The 27631-nt window shown below is 43.0% G+C and overlaps 1 protein-coding gene across 1 annotated transcript; it reads right to left on the reverse strand.

Moving 5' to 3' along the window:
- Window positions 1-524: 524 nt before the first annotated feature.
- On the reverse strand, window positions 525-27080 carry LOC114909059 (ras association domain-containing protein 8-like). Its single transcript, XM_029252240.1, has 5 exons — window positions 26967-27080; window positions 15869-16043; window positions 7682-8613; window positions 5150-5276; window positions 525-3067 (listed from the first exon to the last, which is right to left on the reverse strand). The coding sequence occupies exons 2-5, from the start codon at window positions 15969-15971 to the stop codon at window positions 2937-2939; spliced, it is 1293 nt and encodes a 430-aa protein (XP_029108073.1). The 5' UTR covers window positions 15972-16043; window positions 26967-27080; the 3' UTR covers window positions 525-2936.
- Window positions 27081-27631: the final 551 nt, after the last annotated feature.

Below are 27631 nucleotides of genomic sequence, written 5' to 3' on the forward strand. Positions count from 1 at the left end.
TTTATTTGTAAGTGTCTCCATATTTGTCACTTTGGTCCTGCAGAAGGATAAAGGATGTGCAGAGTTGCAGTCAACTGCAGAAGTTACAAAACTCAAGTTCTATGTTCGAGTCTATAATTACTGCATTTTACAATTAGGTTAGGTGTGTGAAAAAATGTCTTTATTTGGTCTTTAATGTCTGGATTTGTGAGGCAAGCAGTTTTTCCTCTAAAATCCTGTCACCCCGTGGCCAAAACTCAACACTGCAGCATCAATTCAATTCCTTTTACACTTACATTTATTCATTCAAATGATGCCTTTCCAAATCAACTGAAATTTCCAAAGGCAGCAGCTGTCCATGGTCTTTATTTATAGAGTGCTCGTCTCACACAGCGACACAGCACTGAACAAAGGATCTATTACATAGGAACTATTAAAAAGCGAATACTTTATACTGCTAATTTGTCAAGGTAATAGATGTTAACAGCTTTGCTATATTTACTTCCAACAAAATATATGCATAAGAGAAAGAGAAACATTCAGTGGTCAGTGGTTTAACTTTATTATATTTTATACTTCATCAGCACATTACATGCCGGGAAGAGAGCCATACAGTTTCTCAGCTGCAAATTAGAGGCAGAAGAAAATCAACAGTATCATCAATAATACATATATCCAGTGTTTATGCAAAACTGAAACAGCATTAGTGATTTTCCTTTTACAAAAACACCTGGTACCAGATGCGCTCAGGTATCGTTTCGTCCGCTATGTTTGCATTTGACAACGAGGAAACACTGAGTACATTAGGGAGACTGTCCCTGCGCCCATATGTGAGGGTCTGATAGGTGTGTTTTGCAGATAACAATATGAAGGTCACATGGTGAACACAGCCATGAAACTCATCTTTGGGCCACAGTCAGTTTTCTTTGGTGGAAGAGGCACACATGACAAGTAAATTAATATGAGACTACATGGGATGGACACAATCTGAGAGAAAAGGGGGGAAAAAAAATTAAACTGGAAAGTGTATATTTACATAATCATTTCACTGATACGTACTTCATTTTGTACCATTTGTTGTTAGCGAGAGAAGCCAGGACATATGAAAAAGCAGCATTCGTTTACTAAACTATACATTGTATATAAAGCACTTAGAACAGTGCAATGCAACACATCCATATGAACAAGTACAGTTCATATTTTTAGTATCATCTTATTCAAAAAAGACAGAACCACAAAATTTTCAGTCTCTGCTCCATATTGCTGTACTGATGGCAATCATAAGAAAGTTAAAATTTTACATTAGCTGTACAGAATTATGTTGTACTTTACATGTTTGCAAAAATAATTTGAATACTATATGGTCATTTATGTCCTTATTTACAAGTTTTATGGAGTAAAGACTTATATTGATTTTATTAACATATTGTTGTCCTTCATGTTCAAATGAAAACTGAAACAGAAGATGAACTTCATTAAAGGTCAGTGGGTGTTTGCTTTTGTGGGCTTTGCTCCTCAATTGTGTTTGAGTCCAAACTGTTTGAATACAATCAATCAGAACATTTAAAGACATCATGGTGCCATGTTTAGGGGTCAAAGTTCACTGCAAAGCTTATGTGGGCTCCTTCTAAAACATTCACAACAGAATAGCATGGAGATGATCCATCAGCACAGGGCTGCAGAAATATGACAAACATCCCCAAGTTCTGCCACTTTTCCATATTTACTGTTCACTTCCTGGGAAGTACAACCCCCTGAGTATAGAGCACATGCAGAGTTCAGTCTCTCATTCACAAAATTTTCTAATCATAAAATCCATTTAATGGGAAACTGGACCAGTTCTCTTGCTCTGTCTCTGTCGTGCTTTACATCTATTGATTTTAGGCTGGTATTACTGGTTACTGTCAAGTTTTTTTTTCTCCCTGTTGTGTAGATGTTTATTATCACAGTAACAGAAAGCTCTCAATGTCTCTACATGCATTTAAGAAAAAACATCATACAAAATGTTTTAGTAGTAAAAATAATAGTAAAAATAAAGAGGCGTTCACCCTTCACAAAATCAGGAGTGCACTATCCTAAACTGGAGCTGCACACAAAGCTGAAATTGTGCATTTAAAAGAAAATCCATGAGTGGAAAAGCATCATCACGGCCAAAAAAAAAAAATAGCAAACATGGTACAAACACATTGCTCTTTCTATACTCCTCCATCGTAAACCACTAACTCGAGAGCTTCTACAGCAAATATCAGAGGTTAATCGCCTTATTAGTCCTCCAGTTTAAAAAGACACTAGTTGACTACAGTAAGAGTGTGATGGTGTCGGTCCTCAGTGATTCAGGTGTACAGGTGAAGAATCGATTCACCCAAGGTGAAAAGGACACACCTTGGACGCATATCCTCCACATGGATATGAACTGTGGCTTCTCCTGTGTTCCCACCTTCACTGTGGGGATTTTCCACAAAGCACACATACTGTGGCCACCAGGTGAGTATTTCAGTGCAAAATACCCTAATGGAGGAGCTGCTGCTTTCTCATGAGCAAAAACACACCACCTCTTCATGGCATTCATACACAATGCAAACGATGATTCCACCAAGAGTCGGCTGCGCTTGACACACCTGGTGATTTGGGAGTGACCAAACGACGTATCTGCTTTAGCAGTACTCATGGCACACAAACTGAACACATACTAAGGCTTTTAATGAAGGGTAACAAAAGTAATTCTGAAAATAATAACAGCCATTCAGTTCCATGGTTTTCAGAATCTGTGCATTCCAGATTGCAAAGCAATTTTCAGTGTGGAGTGTCAAACACCATGGTAAGGAGGAGGTGCCAACTGTAGGCCAGGTCATGGGAGGGTGTAAAACCAGCTCCGCCCACTCATGCAGACAATGATGAAACGTGACAAAGTGGTTGGGTTCAGGTGTCTGAGGCTGGTGGCTGGGAGCGCCTGCTGCTCACACATAGATGCCCTCAGGGTTGAAGCCAGAGGACAGCGAGCTCTGCAGGATCTGGAGGCTGCTGGGCAGTGGCCGGGTGGACGGAGGGCGTTTCAGAGAGCCTGACTGGAGGACCATGTCTGCGTGAGCTGATGGAGAGGGAGGGAAAATGGGAAAAACACATATTACAGCTATAACACTATTCTTGACTGTATAGGTAATAAAAGGAAAGTGGCCAGATGCTGATGACTGCAGCACGTTGTTCCAAAGTCAATGAAGCATAATAAAATAAACGTGCGATGGACTGGCATCTGTCCACAATATTCCATCTCACAACCTGTGTTTCCAGAATAGTCTCTGCACACCCAATATTTAATTGGGTAGATTATTCATAATTAAACGTAACTGAGATACACAGTCGTTAAACAGTGTATTACACTGAAATAACACACAAAACATTCTTCAGTTATTTCAGGTTGAATATGACTGGTTGACTTTGTACATTAACCATCAGAGATTGATATTCCATTGATATTTTTCCACATGACGCTGACCGTTCAAAGTATCGAGGAATGCCACACTTTTCACAGACAGTGTTAATGAGAAGTTGGAATGGAACTATGAAAATTATGAAAAAGCCCTTAAAAAAACATAGACATTAGTTCAGTAATGACACCTTTTTCTTATGTTTAAAAAGCACCAATTCATTAATAAGACTTTGCATCAAAAAGCTCTACGAAGAGGTACCTGCTACTATGACAGCATATGACAATGAACAAGCCAGTTATGCATTGAGGCACATCCTCCACAAATTGTGTATTCTCAAATACATCTTATTACTGTACAGTTTTAGAACTCCATAAAGAAGAAAAATGCATCTCAATTTGTGATTCAGTGCTGATTTTGGAATACTTTTAATGAAAGTACTCAAAGTGCTTTATAGTAAAAAAAAAAAATTAGCTACAATAACAGAAAAAAATTCATAATGGAAATCATAAAATGTTATAACGTTGAAAAAATACTAAATATAGCAAAAAATAAAATAATACTGAAGAGTAAGACAAAAAAAGGAAAAAATGCTCCAGCGTATTATTTGAAGGCAATTCTACATATATTTATACCCAGAAGTTTCAAGAGCCTTGAACTCGGATTAGACTAAAAGTAATATTTGAACGATGAATGAATACACGAAAACTTTATGTGCAGCGCCTGCAGCTCTTCCTCTGTCCGCTGGGTGTGAGCAGCCACCCGTTCATGGACGCTGAACGTGGCAGGTTACGGCGGGAATTTGGGACATCCAGCAGGAAGGGAAGTGTGTGTGTGGACAGGAAGCAACTGCATCGCATAACTGGTGTCACTGAGCTGGGATGTTCCGGCTCAGAGGACTGAAGTTTCCTCACTTTTGACAGCATCGCCGCATTTCCACATCTGAGCGTGTGTGAGAGAATGAAGGAGAGAGAGAGAGAAAGAGAGAGAGAGAGAGAGAGAGAGAGAGAGAGCGAGAGACTGCCCACCCCCACACCATGCATCTGTGTGACGTGTCTCTGCGGCTGGGGAGGCAGTCAGATGATGGAGCTCAGCGGCAGTGACAGCCCACAACCCTGCAGTCCCCAGGCAGCCGTTGCCTTGGAGACCGTGAGTGACGCTTCCGCAACGAACGGCAAGCTGCTCTTATCAACTGACGGGAAAGCGGCGCGTCACCAAGCTGCTCAGAAGGAGTCAGAAGGACGTGCTCTCCGAGTGTGATGCAGACCTGACGGCATTCCTGGGCCACTGGCGAACAGCACCCTTTATCCACAGAATATTTTACAGATACGTGTCATAAACACACTCTTTTTCTTTAACTGCCTAAACAGCTCAGCAGCCCTGTTACAAAGAAAAAAGGTAAATGGAAACGACACAATTATTTAGTCTCTAGCTTAGTTGCTTATTACTTTATCTGACACTTCTCCAAAGCAACTTACTACACTGATATTTACCCCGATGTGTAATTTTTATTGTATCAGTTCATGATGAATACATTGATTAAAGGTACAATAGCAATAGGCAGGATTTGAGCCTCGGTCCTTCGAGTGTAAAGTGGCAGCTCTGACCGCTGTGCCACCTACTGCCCATAATGTACAACTGTATGAAGCATCATGCATGCCCTTTTCCTCCAGCCACAGAGTGCAGCCACCAATTTACAGGTGACATTGATGTAAACGGAGGTGATATGTGAATGAGGCGTGCACCTGGAGCCTCCTCCTCCCCAGGCTCAGCTGGCAGCACGGTGACCTTGGTGCCCGTCTGCTGGATGAACTGCTGCAGATTCACTTGTCGCAGCTCCCTGGTCAGCTGCTCCAGCTCCTGCTCCTTCTCCTGCAGGCCAGTTAAGTCAAGAGATCAAATTACTGCTGTTTCTTAGAGAAAAAAATTAGTTCCTGGACAAAAAATGTGCCACGTAAAAAATATTTAAAATATTTTTTTTATACACAACAGGGATAACATTTTATATTTGCAACAATAAGATTAAAAGTCAAGCTACAAATAATTTATTTTTTCATTCATCTACTTATTATCAATAACTGCTTATCCAATGCAGACTGGCAGACATCAAGAGTCTTTCTTGGAAGCACAGGTTATGAGACGGGACGCAGCGGACGCGGACATTATGATCATTTGACACTGTCGGTGTGTGGCAGAGAAACTAGAAAGTATACAACTTGTTTCATTAAGAAAGACGTGTGACTGTACTAATAATCTGCTTGAAGGAATACAGTACGCCTCCATCCAGTGCCTGTATTAATAAGGGAAAAGTCCAACCACCACCATTTCAACCCTACTTAGAACATTAGTGCTCATTGTTACCATGGTATTGTACAGTTTAATACACTCAAGTTACCCAGAAAACAGCTAGGCTGATATCACTGAGGGAAAAAACCTTTTGGGTTTGAGACCCCAAGTGTGTATCTCCATCCAAACCTGTCTAATACAGGCTTTGGTACAAAATAAAATATGTGTTGCGGAGATAAAATGACCCCATATTGGGCAAAAAATGCCCTTGTACTGTTGTACTAAAAAGGGATATATTTTCATTAGCCGATGTAGCTGTTCTTGAGCTTATGAAAAATTTGGATTCCTTTGAGATGAAGGCAGTAAAGTGTTAGGGCCTTTGACAAATTTTTATTGTGTAATATTGCATCCATTGTTAATTGTCCAACTTTTCACAACGCCTTGTCACCTGGGTGGTCGGTCACACTGTAGACAAGTGATAGTCAAACACTTGGTATAACCGCACTGTGAGCTTGAACCGACTAAAACTGTAACACGAAGGCGGTGTAGAGGTATGGGGGTGGCACGGATTTTTTTGTGATGGTCGAAAGCCATGCTGAGCATCCAGGGGCCAAAAAGTGCTGACTCGTCAGGCTGCGGAGAGGCAGGTCACGTGACCCAGTGAGGGAGCCACCAAATGAACCATTATTACTATGTGCCATACCGGACCTCGACAGTCCCCCTTCACAGCCTCCCCACTGGACATTTACCAAAAGGGCCACTCTCCGTATAACTTGTAAAACAACACAGCATTTATAGATGCACACGGTTACAGGTGTACAGCTAAAAATTCTTCTCACAAACAAAGTGATTCCGATGAACAATGAGATACTACGTGGCCACGTTTCGATGTGGCGCAGCTCAACACGAACAATTTGCTGTGAGGTTATTAAGGGAAGAGCGAAAATTTCATGGTTTCCATCTCATTTGTCATTCTTCGCAGTTCGCTTAAAATCTTCCTGGAAAATAAGGCAGCAGGAAAGAAAGACAAGCAAGATGTTAAGGGAAGGAGATATAAGGGCGAAGTGGAAGGAATGGGAAACTAGTAGCAGCATGGTGTGAACTGAGAACTGAGTGACTGAGATAGAGAGTGAACTGAGAACTGAAGTCTAATATAAGTCAGTAGTGATAAGTCAAAGAGACCTATAAGGCTAATTTTTTAATGATAGTGTACTGGCATTAAAACAGTGTTTGAGACCAAGTTTCAGTCTGTAAATTTTTATCGCTGTACTAGTACAAGACTTCGAATTATTACTCAGTTTTGCCCTGGAAATGGCACACTTCATTCCATCCTCTTATAATTACATTTATATTTATTTATTTAGCTCTCAGAGGGGGCGCGGTGGCGCAGTGGGTTGGACCGCAGTCCTGCTCTCCGCTGGGTCTGGGGTTCGAATCCCGCTTGGGGTGCCTTGCGACGGACTGGCGTCCCGTCCTGGGTGTGTCCCCTCCCCCTCCGGCCTTACGCCCTGTGTTGCCGGGTTAGGCTCCGGTTCCCCGTGACCCCGTCAGGGACAAGCGGTTCTGAAAATGTGTGTGTGTGTGTGTGTGTGTATTTAGCTCTCCAAATACTGGTTGAGACAGAAGTAGCTACAATCAGAACCCTTGATTTTGTTAACTAATACCACATCTGAAATAGTAGATTCAAAATTATCACTATTTGTTAACTAAGCTGACACTTTCCCCCCAAGTGACTTACAATGTTAAGGTACTTACACTGATTTACCCATTTATACAGCTGAGTAACTCTACTGCATCAATTCAGGGTAATTACCTTGATTGAGGGTAGTAAAGCAGGAGATGAGATTCCAATCTGAGTCTTTAAAACGCAAGGCAGTAGCTCTAACTACTATGCCACTTGCTGAACGTAGATATAATGCAATGCTCAACATTTTATTTCACTCTTCACCTACACTAAAGTGTGCTTTCTGGGTACAGCAGCAGTCTCTCACCTGTAGCCTCTTGCTGGACTGGCCGAGAGACCTCTCCACTGCCTTGCAGCTGCTCTCCAGCCTGCTCATCTGCTGGCTCTGCATGTCCAGCTCAGCCTTCACCTTCAGCAGCTTAGCTCGCACCTCCTCTTCATTCACCTGCTGCGTGTTCTCCATCTCCTGCTGCAGCCGCTCGGCCTCGATGCCGGCCTCCATGTCTTGGATCCTGCCCGCGTAGTCGCTTAACTTGGCCTCGCAATCCTGGATGCGTCTGCGCAGCTCCTGCAGCTGCTCCTGCAGCTGCTTTTCATTCTCCTGTTCAATCTGTAGCTCATTCTCCCAGAACTCCTCTTCCTCGATTTCAACAGCGTTCTTGCGCACGCGCTGCTCTAGCCGTAAGATCTCCTCCTCGAGGCTGCCATCCCCGCTGGCGCCGGCGTGCCGCTCGGCCCAGTCCTGCAGCTCCACCTCCCGGGCCTCCAGCTTCTCCTCCAGCATCTGCAGCTTCTCCTTCTGGAGTTGCACTAGCCGGGCCAGGTCCTCTGCCCGTGGGCCTGTAAGGGTCACACCACCGTTGACAGTGCTGCATAATGCACGCTGCTTGGACTCCACCTCTCTTCCCCGGCCAAAGATGTCCATCAATCCCTTGGCACCACCTGTGAAGGTAAGGGATTTACGCTTGGGCTCTTTGCGCTTGAGAGAGCGGTCCATGGTGGGCCGCAGCTTGGCCAGCGGTGGGAGGCTCTGGCGATACAGGCCACGCTCGGGGGCACGTGCCATTCCGTCGGAGGTAGGCCGCTCACTCAGAGAGGGTCCCGTGCGTTTCAGGATCAGCTGCACATCACTGGCATACTGCCCCCATTTGTTTAGCGACACAATAGGATTCTCATGGGGGGCAAGGTGCCTCTCTGTCTCTCGCCATTTCTCAATCAGTGTGTATCTTCCTGTGCGACCTGGGCAAAGAAAAAAAGACACACAAACCCTTAATGTGTGCAGCTGTATAATTGCCTCTGGGATCAATAAAGTACCTACCTGCTGACATACCTACATACCTACCCACCCACCCATCCATCCATCCATCTGTACCTAGCTAATGCATCTACTTATCTATTTATCTGTCTATGTATCGCTCTGTCTACCTAGGGAACACAGGGTTTTTATTTATGGAAAAGGGCTAAAACTAAAGCTTAATTCAGTCTTGATACCTCTTGGTAACATCAAACTAAAGTGAGTAAAACTAAGTGTCATCAAGTCAAAGTTGACTCTTGGCAACCACCTGTGTGTTTTTCACTGGATGAGAGAGATGGAAACTGTTTACCATTGCCTTCTTCCATGCATGCCTTTGGACGACGGGAGGAAACCCATGCATACATAGGAAGAACACAGAAACTCCAACAAGACTGAGCTGGATTCAAACCTAGTTTGGAAACTAAACACTGGAAGTTGTAAGCACCGCTGTGCTGCTTTGGAGTAATACTGGCAGATCGAAATCACCAGAAATTCCAAAACTGTCTTTGTTTTGTCTTAAGACTCACTCCAAACCAGATGAGACACCCATCAGACATCCTAAAAATTATAAATTTCATTTGATTTAAAGCTTCCAGCTGTAACACTTTGCTCCTCAGACTATGATTCCCTAGGAATCAAGGCTCACCAGCATCCCAGTGCATGTCCTGATATCACTTCAGCTTCACTAAATAAATAGTTTATTCTTTGCAGAAGATGGGGACAAACAACTGTTTCTTTTGCAACCTTGCAAAGGTCTGACATCATCAAAGTCCTACTGAAAATTTGTATTCAGTGTTTTTTCAAATAATGTTGACAGCGTGCTGAAATTAGTTATTCAATTACAAACATAAAAACATAAAAGTACACATTAGTCATGGTTCCCACAATTCCATCTCCTCAACAGTTGTTGTCGCAAACCCAAGGATTAGTTTCCATTAGAGTGAACTCATATAGAACGCGTGGCAGGAAGCAGGATGACCACTTGGTTCTCTAAACATCTGGTTTCCAGGTATTTGATTTGATTACTCCTTGTGGGTTGGATCATAACAGTGTAGAATCACTTGCATTTACATTTATAGATTTCACAGAAGCTCTTTTCCAACTTCCCAAATGATTCATATGGAGGACCTCAGTCTTAGAAAAAATTAGTTGTAGATAGTGGTCAATCATACACACAGAGAAGCAAGCAGTGACACATGAGCCAATGACAGAGGGATGGGAGGCTGTGTAGATGTAGAGGAGTAAGGGCACAAAGAGGGAGCCCTGAGGAACACCAGCTGAGAGATACTGAGGGGGAAGATAGGGCTTCACACCGAGCCACCTGGTATGATGTACTTGATAGGGAAGACTCAAAATATTTCAGTGCTGATTCTTTGATTTGGTGCATGTAAGCAATGGGTGACTAAATGCAAGGTTCTCATGGAAATTACTATGGTAACAGTGTATGTCAGCTTCACATAGTTGTCTCAGTGTGATCTCAGTGTCTCCAGAGATATTGGGCAGTAGTGAGGATCTTTCATGTTTTAAGTGAGATAATGGAGCAGAACACCAATAAGGCCACCAAATTTACTCCAGGAAAACAGACTGGGGGCTACTACAGTTTTACCATTAAACTGTGAGGAAAAAAAAAAAGGATGGAAATGAAATATCCAATCTTCCTGCTACCATGCCAGAAAATTAATACATATTAGTATTTATTTGGGAAAGACAATGTATGTGGAAGAACACCTGAGGTACAACAACGAACTAAATAAAATAAAAAGCTAAAGCATCCAAAGGGGATATCTTCAAGTGGATTTCAACGTGTAGAAAACTCGGCATGCACTCAAGACCATAACCACGCTTCAAGTAAAGTATTCTGGCCTCAGAGGCCCAGCAGATGGAAACTGTGCGTCAGCCTGTGGTTTACGGGGTTCATGCGGGCGCCTGTCCAGGGCAGGCATCCCCTTGGAGAGTGCCTGTGCCGCAGCGCACTGGTGATGTGGAGAAGGGGGCGGACAGCTTCACTGAACCTCCAAGCCCCTTCTCATTTTTATATGAGATGTGAGGGCAGGCTCACTCTGAGTCAAAACGCAGCACACGTCAAACTGCATCAGGCCAGCAACACTCACTCCTGCAGACAATGCCAGAAAACAGAACGGAAACTGGTTAACAATGAGTTTCTTCTAAGAAAATGGAATTCCAGGAAACTGAGAAGGATGTACGACAAGGACCACGGTTCCTTTCGCCATATTTTTAGATTCAGCAGAAAATAATGGAAGTAGAAGGCTGAATAATGGGAGTTTATTCAAATGAGGTTCCTGCAAAATGATACCCGGGGCAGCACGTGACAAAGTGGTTAGAGCTGCTGCTTCCCACTTGAAGGACCAAGGTTTCAATCCCACTTCCTTCTGTAACAACCCTGAGTTAAGCACTGTTCCTGAAAGGATACAGCGAAGATTCCCAGCAATAACGATATAAACCACAAAGCTGCTTTTGAGAGGGTACCGAATCTGCTATTTCAGCCGTGATATATTTACCTTAATTCAGGGTTCTGACTGATTAAAACTCCTAGCAACATGACAGGGAAGTTAACCATTTTAAGCTGCAGCTCAATGAATCATTGTAAATGATGTGTTTGGAATACCTGGCTCCCAACATGAATGGACAGCGCTCCATGTGGGCTTGGGCAACACTCTCTGTGTGTCTCATTTATGAGAATCAGTGGTACCAACAGCTTGGTTCATATTTAAAGAAAAAAGTGTCTTGTCATGATCAATGCTGCCTCTTTATGAGCAGCCTAGGTGGCACAATGCATAGCACTGCTGTCTCACAGCGCCTGAGTACTGTGGGTTCAATCCCTCCTTAGTCCATGTGGGGTTTGCATGGGTTTCCTCCAAGTTTGAACACCTGCTGTTCCAGTGGAGTGGTGACTAAAATTCCCCATAGTGTGAGTAATAAATAGAAAGAGAGCTGCACTGCTGCATGAGTGACTCATTGTAAGCGGTATCCGGCACTGTAGGTCACCTTTGATGAAGAAGGTGTGAACTGATGCTACTACAACTTGTTCACTGGAAATCACTTTGGTGGCAAAGCATCTGCTAATTGATGACATGTAAATCAGGCAACTGGACGCAGGTGAGTTTAAAAAAAAAAAAAGTTGGAACAGCTCTCATATGTCATTTTTGCCTCAAAATAAGAAGAAAAACTTTTTCATCTTTGGTTTCAGTTACAGTTAGAAGACCTTCTGGGGACAGTAGTTATAAAGGTATCATGTGGTACTATATAAAAGTAAGGACTGGCTCCTCATGTTGAAAAAGTGCAAGCTATGAATTTTCAACCATACAAACATTTTCCAGATTATTTAACTGCATTTTCTTTACCAATCCATTTTCTAAAATTACAGTGTGTTGACCGCCCTCATTCTCCCTTCCACAGTGTTTACAGCTCATTTCTGCTTTCCCTCAGTGTTGGTGGTCAGTAACAAGATGACAAACGGTGTACACATTTTTGGGAAGAAGAGATCAACTGGCATTAAATGAGAGTTTGTTTTATTTTCAGTCATTTTAGAATATTGTTAATTTTAATATAGTTCAGAATTAATAAAATGGGAAAAAACAAAGTCGATGTATTTCTTATATAACGATCAGACTGGATTGATTAGGAGGTTGTGGAAAAGGGATTTTATTACACTTTCAGACATTTAAAGCTGAACTGATATTAACAATAAAGAAATATGTCTTACAGATAACTCTTTATTCTAGCTTTATCTGAGGTTTTCACTGAGCTTAACCAGCGAATAAACTGAGGGAGGTCTGTATTATGAATCTTTTATTCACAGCAAATTAATGCTAAAAGTGATTTTGAATTTATGAACACAGGGAGTTACAAGCAGACTAAGTTGAGAAACAAGTATTACAGTCAAGATGCCAAAAATGAATCTTTGAAACAACACAACTGTCTCCTACAGGTCAGAGCAGTAAGCAGTGAGCGGTCAGAGAAGGCGCTCAGAATGAATGAGGTCACTGCAGAAAGGGAAGTACAGCCTGTTTCCTCCACGTAGATGCCAGTAATCTCGAGTTAAAGTTCACACTGACTGATGATCGAGCCCTGAGTCAGAGGATGCTACAACAAAACAAAACAAATCGGGAGAGCAGGAAACAGCCGTTATGGGCAAAAACAAGAGTGAAGTTTGTGAAAATTCAGCTGAAGTCAAAATAATTATAGTAATATGCACATGGCTGGTAATCCAGTTGTGCTGTACAACACAACATTCTCTGATTTTCAGATGAATTTCAGAAGCTGAAAAACCAGGGTTCCCTGGCTGACCACTATCAGCCATCTGCACAACTAAACAGAAAGCTGAGCTCATCAGAATCCAGATGCTCTTTATGAAAATTATTGATTTAGCCTTTTTATTTCACTAAAGATCCAGTATGTATAAATGGATAAAAGCATCAATAACCCAGTATGGTTATTCACTCTTGATAAGCCTTCCAGCTAAACAGGTATGATAATATTAGGTTCAGTTAAGTTCAGTTCAGCACTCCCTCAATCTCACTGAGTGTGAGGTTTCACACTGCTGATGGGCCCATGGGGCAACAGGTGGTGTAGTGGTTACAGCTGCCACCGTGCACTCAAAGGACCCAGGTCCAATTGCCACCTCCTGCTGCACCACTCTGGAATAAAATACTTACCCTGAACTGACACAGTATAGAAGATTTACCCAGCTGTATAAATGGGTAAATCAGTGAAAATAACTTTGCAGAAAAGTGTCAAACAACATGAATTAGGCATGGTGGATGATCATTCAGGTGGACCTGAGGTAACAAAGTAATATAAAACATAATTTTGAAGAAATTACAATAAATATGACACAAACAGTAAGATTGTTTACAGTGGTGTATACGTGCATATCTAAACATGAAAACAGAGGTGGAAACAGCAGCAGAACTAAACAGGTGTAGCTGGCGACACTTCACTTAATGTATGACTTTAAAATATATGTGTAAGTAACACCATGTAGATGAAAGACAGCTTAACAATATAAACAGTGAGAAGTGCACTTGTCAAGGACATGGACCTCCCCTTCCTCGTGGGAGCGCTGCACCCTGTTGGTCGGTTGGCTGGACCGTGAACAGTGACCTTTCTAGCTGACAAACTTCTCAGAGGCTTAATCCGGTGTGACCCGGCCATCCTGAACATTGTAGGAAAGCAAAGCACAAACTGCCCATTTTCCTGTACTCTGCATGCGACACACATAATTACCATACTGCTGACTAAGGTCTTTGCTAAACTACCTGGAATTGAAAGCAGTTCTGCGTGGCGTACACACACACACACACACACACACACACACATGCACACACACACTGCATTACTCTGCATTATCAATAAAGATGAAAAGCACAGAGGTATTGTTCCATAACACTAGGAATGTGTGTGGATGTAATGAGCCAAAGGCACCCCCCTGCCTTTAAAATGAGCTGACGCACCCATGGGTGTGCTGAGGCCAGCGATTCCCTCCCCTGCAGCGTGCCCCACCACCTCCCTCGGTCAGAGCCATACAGGGCAGTCTCCGGGTCACAATCAGACTTGAGACTCGTTCCTGTCTGCTCCATTTGCGTCTTCCTCACAGAGCTAAGGGGCCCAGCAGGTTTTCATCACAGTCCCAAGGCCTCGAAGTCTCAGAACTTCTGCAGGTTAATTAATCTGACTTTTGCAATGTTCATAGATGATCTTTATTCAGCACATGGCTCAGAAAGAAGCTTTGGACATATCTGTACAACAAAAAAAGAGGGCAATGATATACTGACATTTATTCATTTATCTGACACTTTTCTCCAATGTACTGCAGACTGATGGAATGTAAACCTGAGTCCTTTGAGTCCAAGAACAGTAACTAACCACTGTTCCACCTGCTGCCCTAATGCCACTGCTCTCATTACAGGAAAGAGGCCAGAGCCAGTGAAGAAATACTGAACTGGGAGCACTAGTGCTCTGTGCTGGGCTGATGATGCAGGGAAGTAAAATGTGGGTCACACTACTATACCCCACCCTCCTTCCATGGCTTTACAGCCCCTCTCGCTCCTTGGAGGGGCCTCTTGAAGAAGCCAGGGCTGTGGCGGCAGTGGGCCAGCGAGGCACCGGCTCCATGCGGCCTCATTAAGAGCTGGAGGAAATCGAGCCCAAAGCCTGCAGTCTAGACACTGGAGAAGCTGCTCCTCTCCTGGAGAAACCAACAGTAAGCCAGAGCATTTCAACCATAAAATGGGTGCTAGCTACCGCTCGGTCCTCCCATGGCTTCTATGAGTTACAAGTGCCGAATCAGGCATCATGGTATTGATGTTGAGAGTCGTGTACACAAGCGCGCAGACAGTGATTGTGTTGATATATATATATATGTATGAACTATATATATCATCCCACTTATTCACAGGCTATGTTCAGGAAAAATGTTAGCCAAAGCCTTAAAAAATAAAAAGTACTCTGCACGACTGTGATCCATCCATCCATACTAACAGCTGGGGACAGCTGGTAGCATACCAGTCAAAGCTGCTGCGTTTAGACCCAAAAGTTGCAGGTTTGGATCTCACCTCTGGCTGTAGTACTCCTTAACAAGGTACTTACCCTAAAATTGCTCCAGTAAAAATTATCTAGCTGTATAAATGGGCAAATAATTGCAGGTAGATGAACATTCTAAGTTGCTCTGGAGAAAAAATGTCAGCTACATGATGTAATGTCAATGTAGTAACTGCTAGTCCAGTAGTGGGTTGCAGTTTTTGTATGCCAGGATGACTGCAGTTATGAGCACAAGGGACCAAGCATGCAAATGGTCTTAACCACACTCTGGAGTTCCGCTATGACAAGGCTGAAATGCAGAGCCCTGGTTTGTGGGATCATGAGCATGTGTATCAAAGCACCGGAGTCCAGGTGGAGAAGCTCATATTTAAAAGAAATATTTGAAACCAGAAAGTCAGTGTTTTCACTGAAAAAGACAGCTGGAACTGCTACCACTAGTGATCCAAGTCATGCAGAAACCAAACTTTTACCCCTTTTTTTTAAAAAAAAAAAAAAAATAATAATAATAAAAAAAAAATTCAATCTTCATTTAAAATTTTACTTAAGTATATTTGCAAGCACGCTGTCAGAAACACAACCTCCTCCCAAACACGCCGTTACTGCACTCTGTTCTTGTACTGTCCCTCCTTAGTCACTCACCGATCGCCTGGGCCAGAGCAATGACCACTTCCTGGCAGGTGGTGACCTCAGTGACCCCGCAGACGATACGCTGAACACCATCTACCCACACTTTCAGCTCCATGCTGTGTCACCAGGAGTTTGCCGTCATTGCTCCATGTCAGCTCGAGGGGGCAGCTGCCCTCTGTCCATCATTCTGGGGGGGAAGGGCAAAAAAAAGGGGAAGATCATGTCAGAAAGCTTTAAGATTCCAGAACATTCACCTGCTGATTTCACTGATGAACACTGATCTTCAGTGCTACGAGTCTTCTGCTGAATAGGCTGGAGTCTCAATCATCTACCAAAAAGCAGGCAAGGGGAGGAAGTGGCAGAAAGAGATGGAGTGAGTGTGAGGAAGAAACCCAGACCTTGAGTGAGAGGGTAATGGAGCCAGAGATGAGGGGGAAGCACTGTGGCAGAGGGTATTTTCCACTTCCCTTCCAGTTGTGGTCGCCCCCCTCCCCTTAGCCCCCTGGTGAGTTCAGTGCTGTGTGTCGCAGTGTACCTGCAGAAGAGCACAGCAACACAGCTGCCCTCCCACTGCAAACACACAAACGCGCCACCTCCATCATCCACAGCAAACCCATCACAGAAGCAGCTGAAAGCCCTGTGGGAGCATTGAACTAGGAGCTCTGAGAAGCTGAGACCAGCTCATAGTGCCTGTGACCATACCGCTGTAGTCAGAGCCCAAAACCCTACCAGCTGCATCAACATCTATCTGAAGGAGACACAGGAGAACCCATACAGTACAATTCATTATTATAAAGTGCTCTGTCCTGAAGACATACCCATTTACAATATATATAAGCATGTGTCCAAAGGTCACTAACTAAATATACTAAATCTTCAACTTACTAACAAAACTGGGACCAGAAATCTATTCCTAACTAAATTTATTTGAAACTCCCAAGTCATATTAACGTTTAAGACGCAATCAATAAAATTTGAATAATCCATACCTCCCTCCACTTACTAGTGGGTTATGTTCTGAAGAAACCTCAGACAAGGCCATTAAGAAATTAAGAATTTAAGAAATGAACTGGGAAATCTTCATGTCTTCCAAAATGTGTAGCTAAAATGCTCATTCATGAAGAACAAGTGCAGATGCAATTCTGTACCTAACGTTTGTGTGTAGATTATTATAATAGGGTCAACAAAGTAATTAGGGATCTAACTGTCTAATGATAAATAATTAGGCACTATGCTAATTTGGACAAATACTGGATTGGACCAATTCCAGGGTTTCCTGAACAAAAAACATCCCTCCCGGGTTGGAAAGAAAGGTTCGGTTCTGCGCTGTGCTAATTGATGCCACCGGCCTCCCCCCAACAAAACGAATAATTAAGGTGTGTGTGCCACAAGCCTCTAGGGTCTTCTTCAATGCTCAGTTCCTAGCGGCCCTCAGCTATAATATGCATGAATATTAATTTATACTCTAGAATCCCCAGCACAAATTATGACTGTTCAGTTGGCTCCGTCCTTCAAATGACAGCGATGCATGAACACCCCATTTCACACAGAACTGCAAGGACACACCCTATACACACACTAGTTGGAGAGAGGAAAGCCATAAATGATTACTGTTTTTCGTTGCATAGCTGATGCACTTATTCAAACTAGAACTTTGTGCCCTTAATTACTCTACTGCTTAAGCAAATTAACTTAATTTGTTATGTTCTGTAGTATTAACTCTAAGTGTTACAGCTTACATTTATTCATTTATCTGATGCCTTTATTCAAAATGACTTACAGTGTTAAGCCATTTACAGTGATCTACCTGTTCATATCACAGGATAATTTTTACTCTATCAATTCAGGGTAAGTACCTTGACCAAGGGTACTACAGCAGGAAATAGGATTTGAATCCAAGACCTTTGAGTGCAAGTCATCAGCTCTAACCAGTACTTCCAACTTAACTACAGTTAGTTCACCAGCCACAGACCACAATGCAGTGTTCAGTCCTACCAAAGTGACCCATGACACTGAGGTCATGACCCCAAAACCTTGTGTACTGTGCCCCCTTCAAGTGAAAAACCAGGAGCATCCAGATGGAATTTCATTAGTCCTCCCCCTGCTGCCAGTGGCTCGACTCCGGCTGTCCCTCAAACGTCAACTGCGCTCCGCAGCCTGGAAGGGCCTTCGAGGGCAGACCTCCTGTTAACAGGGCTTCACTGAATGTTTATCAGCTTGAAATAATAAGAAAAATTTAAATTACCTTTCACACAAACTCAAGACAATTTTCTAATTACAAATTACAAGAAAAATAGTGGAAAAAATCCAGCAGCTTTCTTTGGCAGACACCACTCAACGGAGAGACAACATGTTGATGTCTCTTGCATCTGTTTTCGGTCCATGGAGACAATCGCAATCCTTCCTTAATTTGCCGGAGGTTCACTGCCAGGTTTGACGCACATAAGAAAAGATCCAGTGAGACGTCTGTCCAGCTTCAACTAAAGAGAACTTGCCGCAAGTCCCTGACATTCAGTTTACTCTTTCAGGAGGAAGAAAGCTCTGTTACTTGGTGAGGGAGATGTCAGCTGTAGGATTCACAAAACAGACAGCTTTGGTGTTCACCAAGTCGCTGCGTATTTTATGAATGTTTCACCATCCTAAAGAACAAGTTAATCCTGAGCTCCTCCTATATAAACAAACACACACTGTCTGAACCACTTGTCCCATATGGGGTCACAGGAAGCCAGAGCCTAACCCAGCAACACAGGACAAAGGGGGAGGGGACACACCCAAGACAGGACGCCAGTCTGTCACAAGGCACCTCAAGCGGGACTCAAACCCCAGACCCACTGGAGAGCAGGACCTGGTCCAACCCACTGCACCACCATGTCACCATGCCCCCCCCCCATAGTATATGATACAAATGTTTTTACACACTACTGTCTTTAGTACTGGGTCCTCAAGCTATGAGTTTTCGAAGATATAAAATTTTTCCATTTACTTATTATGTCCATTACCTTGTCTATTTTCAAAAAACTGGCTGAGAAGAGAGTCACCTTGCATTTCCACACACATTAGTCATAATTTAACTCACTTCCTGTTGTTTACAGCTCGGACCTAGTGTTCCTGCGCGTTCGTGATCATAAGATGACAAACATAACATGTTTATGGCATTAATTTCACATTCTAAATGAACTTAGAATGTGGAATTAATTCCATTGCTGTTTCACGGAGCCTGGGTGGTATGAGGAGGACATGGGTTTGATCCCTGCCTCAGTCTGTGTTGAGCTTGCATTTTTCTCCCCATGTCTGCATGGGCTTCCTCCGGGTGCTCCAGTTTCCTCCCACAGTCCAAAGACATGCTGTTCAGGTTCCCCCCGTAGTGTGTGAGTGACAGAGAGTGTGTTCCACTGATGTATGGATGAGTGACCCAGTGTAAGTAGTGTATCTAGCAGTGCACTGAGTCACCTTGGTGAATAAGATGTGTGTGCTGACAACACCACATAACATCCATTGGAAGTTGCTTTGGAGAAAGCGTGTGCTAATAAGAAATGAATGTAATGTAGGGGCGCGGTGGCGCAGTGGTTGGACCAGGTCTTGCTCTCTGGTGGGTCTCGGGTTCAAGTCCTGCTTGGGATGCCTTGCGGCGGACTGGCGTCCCGTCCTGGGTGTGTCCCTCCCCCTCTGGCCTTACGCCCTCTGTTGCCGGGTAGGCTCCGGTTCCCCCGCGACCTGTATGGGACAAGTGGCTCAGAAAATGTGTGTGTGTGAATGTAATGTAAACGTAAATAAATAAATGAATGGGACACATATCTTCACAAAATTTGCAACTCAAATATTCATTAAAAGAGGACCTGGTATAATTTGATCAGTTTCTTTTAGTCTACTAAATAAACAAAACGTCGTAAGACCTACATAAGACAATTGCAAATGTTGCCTTGGCAATGTGCACATGCTGTTATTTTTTTTCCTTTATTTTGAAGCCAGGAAAGAGGATGAGAGGAGGGAAGAGTGCTTGTACTCTGGGGGGTGATGAATGGGGGGGTTTGTAGAGAAGAGCTAGAGAGCCACGCATTGCCTAGGAACAGTAGCAATGAGGGGGCTGGGGGGTGCCTAGCAGGGACACAGTGCTTGAAACCATGTGAAGAGGCCCTATGAAGTCGCATAAGCACAAAGACCTCTTCATAGCACCCAAATGTCAAAGGTTCAGCTTGAGCTTAAAGGCCATTATGGGGGCACTTGAATGTGAAGTGCTGCTTGTTCCTCACACATGCAAAACATGTCACCCCACCAACAATAAAAAAATTTTTAAAAACATCTTACTGGTGCTTGACATCCTTTTGGAGTTCTTTTTGGGGTTCTTAACCATTAGTAAAATGACTTATGTCCAAGAATTTGTGCTTCTGTTTCACGTGAGCAGCAGAAGTTGATGACCCTGCTGTTATCAGGCTTGTCCAGTATATCAGACTTGACTGCAGTGACTTTACTAGGTAAGAAAACACTGACTGACCAAAGAAGGTAGGAAGTTGTCTCACTTGATTGATAATTATATCAAATTGGACCCCCCCCTCCACAAGAAGTTTCTCTTCCCATTTCCTTGACCTGGGAGTTATGTCGTTTTCCTCTCCTCAGCTGCCAGAGAGTTTATTTCAGTGTAATCCATCAATGACTACCTTTAGACTCTGCTACTTATATGCTGTAACAACAATGCTATGTAGAACACTAATTTGAATAATTAGTGCTGTTAGAAATTTTGGTAAAGGGCTTTCAAACATTCAACCCAACAGTCTTCAGGACCTTGCCAGGCAGAGGCAAGTGACATGTAGGGCTATCAGTTGACCACTCCTGGGAGCACAAGGGCAAAACTACATCCTGCATATCGTGATGTGTCTTCCTCCATTTGTCCCTGGCTTCCTCACACTGTTGCCCGGTAAACCAGTGACAGCCTTTGGCACATGCTGACACTCTTCACAGGGCTCGAGACCCCATTTACCCTGCGCCTAAATCCTGCAGCCACTCAGGATCTGAATCTTTGCTCTGCACTTCTGTACACAAACCTTTCATTCTATCAGTGTCATTTGTGCTGGAAGACAATTCCTAGAGTCCGTGTGTCAATCATGGTCTTATGTCATGTAAATGTGCCCATTTCCATGCCAGCCGAGGCACAGAGGGTTGTGGGAACGAGAGGAGCTTTGTGACAGGTAATAAGTCTTGGCGTGGAAAAGGCAGCAGAAAGAAGGTAAAGTACAAGCCATACATCTACTTCAGTGACAACACTGCCCCCACCAAGCCTCCACTAACTGTCTACTGCCTTTCCTTGGCTGCCCTGTTGTCATGGTTCCCCTCTAAACAGGTTTTGGCAATTGCATGCCTGCAGAGGTAAGACCAGGCACCTTGAGGATCGCATCTGATGAGCTCGATCATCTGTAGGTTCAGAGGGCATGACTGCTCTCCGTGGGCAGCAGGTGCCACAGATTGAGTGTGTACCACAGCCTGTAAGACAAGGGCGAACCAGTACATGAGTTCAGGAACCCCGATCTCTGATCCTAGGTAAACCCACGAAGAGAGTCAGGCCACTAAGGCTCTAATGAGCTCTTCCACCAATGGGGTGGTATTGGGCTTTTTACTGACATGCACATTGTACATTTCTCAACTCTTTTATAGCAGTGTGATTATGTATTTGCTTAGAGGTGATCCCCAGGAATGATGTGCTTCAACGAAACGTACTGTGTTCTGTGCAGGTACATGATGCAGGGTGGTGGACATCTTCCACTGAGGACAGGAGATGCTAGCACTAATATAACTGCAATGCAGTATTCCAAACTAAACATACCAACATTCAGCCATTTCAGGTGTCCCAAGGAGAGTGACAGTGGGAGGACAGTGGACACTTTCATTGATTTACCAATTTAGGGTGATTTCTACTGTATCAATTCAGGGCAAGTACCTTGATCAAAGGTACTGCAGCAAGAAGTGTTATTTGAACCGGGGTCCTTTGAGTGTAAGGTGGTGGTTCTAACCAGTACAGCACACCCCATCAACAATGCTAACACTCACATCAAGTGAGACTAAGGGAGTGCTGAGCTGAAACAGACGGGCTGCAGTCCTGGGCACATTTTAAGATCGCTAATAAAACTCTGTATTAATTCAGTCCAATTATCACGGTGGAACAATTAACCGCTTTGAAGCTTTTCTGTGCCAGAAAAAGAACAAAAAGGGGCCTGTGGAAACGTCTGTGCTCCGTGAATAGGAGTTGCAAAACTGCTTTTGGCCAGTAACCTTTGTGAGCTCTGCCTACTGTGGGTAGTTACCCAAGAACAATGTGCTCTCTATCCCAACAACACGATACAGCTTAGAGAAAAAGTCGAATCTTATTACATAACAAGATAAAATTAGCACATTCACAAAAATCAATCTGTATTGTTCTGCTGCTCGACAACTTCCTGCACAAGTTTGACCATTTTTGGTCAAATCTGATACGTGTAACTTCACATACACGCAGTACGGTGCAACAAATAATCTTGTGCTACAGTCAGTCTCCCATTCAACCTTGGTAGATCAGTCTCCCAACCACATTAAAAGTGTTCCTACGTTCCATTCAGGGATTTTGGGTGCTCATTTCTCTCAAAGGCAGCAGTTTGCAGAGATCTAAAAAGCCACATTTATCATCTTCAACTGAACACGCACCAACAGTTACTAAAAATCATAAAGCAATGTGCTAATTGAAAAAGATCAGGTATTTTACCACTTAACTTGCAGACTGACACCATTTCTGAAGCCCTGAACTGTGACGAACCCTGTGATGTACAAGTGCATCATTAAGCTCATAAAACAGCAGGTTCATCCTTAAGCTACACTTCGCACAGCACTTTGGTCTCCTCTCTTAACAACTGGCTAAATACACACACTGGCCACTTTATTAGGTACAGCCACACAGTGGTACCCTGATGTGAGCAGCAACATGGTGGACACATTCCATAAGATTCATGGTCATCGCCTTGACAGCTTACCACAGTTTGTACACACCTTTTGAGAGCCTAGTCATAATGCTAACATTAAAATCCTAATCCAAGAGATGTTCTGTTCTGTTGGTTTGACGAAGAGGGACTGCCCACTGGAGTAAAGGCACTGTCATTTGTGCAAAACACCCCAGCACGACAGTAGTTTCTGAAAGTTGGCACACATGCAGCTGGCTCTAATGATCATGCAACACTGAAAGTCACTCAGATCGGGTTTTGTCCATTCAAACGTTAATTCGAACTGTACCTCTCACCTTGTCTGTATGCTGTGATCTAACTAACTGTGGGGGCGAACTGCATGCATAAAGAGGCCAGCTGTACCTAATTAAGTGGCCAGTAAAGCAGGTTATCATTATTAAACTCCTGCAAAGACTTTAAAGTTTTTTGACACCCTGGTTTAAAAAGGCATTTCCTGTAAACTATCCAACTCTGATTCTAAGAGCTAGTGCTGCTGGTGTAATCCAAGTACTACAGTTGTTCAATTTGATGTGTGTTTATTGCAAGAAAACATCTGGAGAAAGAAACAAAAACAAACAACAAGAAAAACAAAGTCTGATGGTAGATCAAATTACACCAGCACTCTCACAGGAAGGTTATTTTACTTTGATCACATCATAATGAAAATGGACTATATTAAGAAGATGGGTATCACTTGAAAAAAACATGCAGGAAGAAGAGGATGAGCAGCAATCAGATAGATGGACCAACTCACAGCGGACAATGGACGCAGCCCTTTCAAACATGAGAGCATGAGCACAACTTTCTGGAGATGCTCTATTATGTGGACACCAAAAGTCAACATCAACTCAGTACTATAGAGGAAAAACTAATGAAAAGTCTTGCCACACTGAAATGGCCGAGGCTGTAAGATCGGGACCTTGGACACGAGTCCCTGGAAACCCACTCAGTCTCTGTCGGCACCGTGGCCGGTCCCATTGTCCGGCGGGCTCAGCTACTGGGGACAAGCAGGCGACAGAGGCGCAGCACGCCACCAAAACACACTGTGGACGCCAGGGGCAGGAGAGGAAAATAAGTGTGCAGGGAACAAAATTGAACCTCTGTCCACCCTGAACTCCTCTATCAAAGCTCCTCCATTCAGAGGCAAACCTCGTCAACAGGCGCTTTCCCTCAGCTCGGCAGGCGCTCCCATTTCTCGGCTCCTCGGAGGACACGTTATTTGGCAGAAATACATCCATGACAAGCCTTGTACTCACTTCTCGTTCTATGCCGAGAACATTTCCTGCCGCGCGTTCAGGCGCAGAGTGCTAACTGGCCTTTGTATACCACTGAGTATTTGTCGCAATGCTGTTTGGGCGACAAAGTATTCAAAGCGCCCCTGCTGAAGGAAAAACCGGTGTTGAAAAAAAACACTTCAGAGCACATGCAATTTTTTTGCAAACAGGTTTTTCATTTTATTCAGGATTCAGCAGTAAGGAACGCTTTTCCCCCCCTATGAGCAGCAAGCGGTTGTAGTGGTTAGAGCTACCTGTCTGCTCAAATGATCCGAGTTTGAATCCCACCTCCTGCTGTAGTACTTTAAGATGATACAGTAAAAATCACCTTGCTGCATAAATGGGTAAATCAGTGTAAGTAGCTTTACGTCATAAGTTGCTTTTGGCAAAAAGCTTCAGTCAAATAAATAAATGCAATGTGAATATTATGGGTGCTTATAGGAGGTTCCAGATAAACTTTGGAGACTCTGATGGTGCAAAGGAAAATGCAGTTGAAAGCAAAGGCTTTGAAAGATCCCTCAGAACAGCAGCCTCACCTCCACTATCTAATCAGCAGCAAACCCCCCAGGCTGGGAAGATACCTTCTGCCCATGATTGACATTCCTTTGGATTCAACATGATGACTTAGGAGGACAGACAGATAAAGTGCAGACCCTGCTTTATTTCAACATCCCTCCAGCTGAGCCGTAATGATTTCCATGAAAAGGGCACACAGCAAAGAATCTTAGAGTAACACTCTTTTACTGAATCAGAAATGGCACGCTGAAATTCCATTCTCCGTGATGTTTTATTACAAAACACAGTGTGTCAAGAACAGCCCCTCTACCAACACAGAGAGAATATGGAATAAAACAAGACATGTGAAGTACACACTCTCAGTGTAGAAGAGCAACAGGTTGAGTTGTTCCGCACACAATGGTACCTAAACTGAAAATGCTGGTTCTTCACTTAGAAACACAACCAGGGCTAGAAGTCTGTTTGCAACTCAACTGGTTTGTTACGCCAAAGTTCCTTTTCATCACGAAGTCACAATCAATACAAACTTAGTAAGACAAAAGATGCTCATTTTTTTAGGTGCCTGCTTAATTAAAAATGTCAGATAATGCAATAAAGAAAAAAAAAAAAAAAACTTCACAACTTTTTAAAACTTCAAACAGCATTAAAATTAATCAAAAGAAAAATTTCCAGCACCAATCAATATCATGACAGTTCACCAAATTTTTCCGATTTTACACAATCAGAAGGTTAGTAATGCAAATGCAAACACCCTTTCATTTTTTCACAGATTAGATACTGTTAAAGTCCCAGATAAAGCTATTCTATATATACATATAATTAGAAAAAATACTAAAGTAAAATCTAATTTAAATAATTGAAAATAAAATGTCTACTCAAACTCATATTTACTGCTGATTGTTGTTTGACTTTTCCATAAACGGGAGTATTCTTCATTTTTCACTTATCACTAACACTCAGGAACAGACACAGGTGTAAACACTGTGGAAGGGAGTTGAATGAAGGCGGTCTAACATTCATGAGAGAGGAAAGTTTAGAAAACGTATAGCTTAAAATACAACTAAAAACAAATAATCTGTAAAATATTTCTGTCTGACAATTTGCAAAAAAAAAAAGCTTTAAAATGAGGAGCCAGTACTGAAGTCTGGCCCTAAGACTCATGCACACTAATTCTAGACAGGCCTCTGGCACAATATTTATACAGCGTAAGTGTTTCTGAGCAAAGGAATGAGCATAATCATCTAATAAAACAGAGACAGGAGACAGACAAGGATATGCTGAATTTAGCAAAGGAACTTATTTAATATTAAAAAAAAAGAAAAACTGCCTCAAGACAAATGCTTCATGGATGCAGCCCAAAACACCATGTTTGTTATTGTTGCTAAGTTGACAAATGGGAGGGAGAGCTTGCTAAACCCTGGTTCTGCAGGCCCTGGATTACTTGTCCATGTTTCATTAGACGCACATAAATACCTTTTATTATTTTCATCTAATGTGACCTTTGCCCCGTGTTCTGGAGGTGTCCGTGGGTGTTGGTAGTTCAGTGGTTGGCGAGCCCAGCGTGTGCTTCCTGTCTCCATGTTCTTTAAGTTAGCTTTCAGGAATATTTTTAAGGGTCCCCAATGCGTGGACAACTAATATCTCCTAGACGCTGATGTGCGGCAGAGGAGTACAGGCCATGAGCTCATCGCTCTGAATCAATCCAAGCAGAGCAAACACGAGAACTCAGCTTGGTATGAATGCAGAAAAAAAAACCTCTTCATTAAAAAGAAATTTAAAACACATGTAGGAAAACATTTCTGTACTCCTACAGGGAAACACACTGTCACACAGAGTATTTACATTAACAGCACTTGACATACTGCTTACATTTTACTATATTCATACATGCACCTTTGTAGGTGGCAAGAGTCATCATGATTTGGGCTACTGCTTTCAGATCCAAAAGTCACAGGTTTACATCCCACCTCCTGCTCTAGTACCCTGATCAAGGTACTTAGCCTGAACTGATACAGTAAAAGTACAAGACTTCCAGTCATTACAAAAAATTACGTACATGCATTGTGCATGCACTGTGTTTGCTGTGTGCTGTGGAACCAGGATGATATATGCAGCACTTTAACCATATTTTGTTTCTGCTGTACACCTATGTATGGTGAAACGACAACAAACAGAAGTAAATTACATGTACGAAATATCCAAATGCAGCAGTTTTAATGCTGTACTTATAATCTTGGAATAATGTCTGTACAAAATTCAAATACATTGCACATACCACTTAACAGAGCAGATACTTTGGATGCATTTTCCCCACCGAGCATGGCATGACCATCCAGAGAGACAAATTAAAATGAATCTCACCAGCTTTAGGAGATGCTGATGAGGGACTCACTACTGTCCCAGTCCTGTCTGTCCTTCGGCGAGTGGCTACTAGCAGTGTGGCTCCCACTCACACTTCTGCTTCTCTGCACAGCTGGCTGCTGCCCACAGATGGAGGTCCCTGCTGTTGTTTTTAAATGTTAGTATGAGAATTAGCCAAGTGCCGCCCCTTTCCCCTCCAGCCAATGCTGTCCACTCTCACCCGTCCCACTGCCTCAACACACCTCCCACCTTACAGTCCACTCCTCCTTCCATTGTTGTCTATGGAACAGCCCTCGGCCACTATCCTGCTCAGACCTGGTGATGCACAGCAAGAAAAGGCTAACCAAGATACATGCATAAACACAGCCTGTTTGCTGGAAGAGGAATAAGGTTGAGAGGATCAAGGGCAGAATGCATCTTGATTTTTTGTTGCATGAGACTCTATTTTACATTGGCTAAATGTGTATTTCTCTAGTTTTATTAAGGCCTTCCTTTACTGATATACATGTTGACTGAAAGCAATAACCTACGTTTTCCTCATAATCCTCTCATGTTATAAAACGTGAACACTTAAAAAAAAAAAAAAAAAACAAGGGTAGGAAAGCTCTAAATATCCAAATAACAAGCGCAGAGATGCATTGAAATATTGCCACTGCCCAAACTTG

This window comes from Scleropages formosus, chromosome 5 (assembly GCF_900964775.1).
Source record: "Scleropages formosus chromosome 5, fSclFor1.1, whole genome shotgun sequence".
In the NCBI taxonomy this organism is placed as follows: Eukaryota; Metazoa; Chordata; class Actinopteri; order Osteoglossiformes; family Osteoglossidae; genus Scleropages; species Scleropages formosus.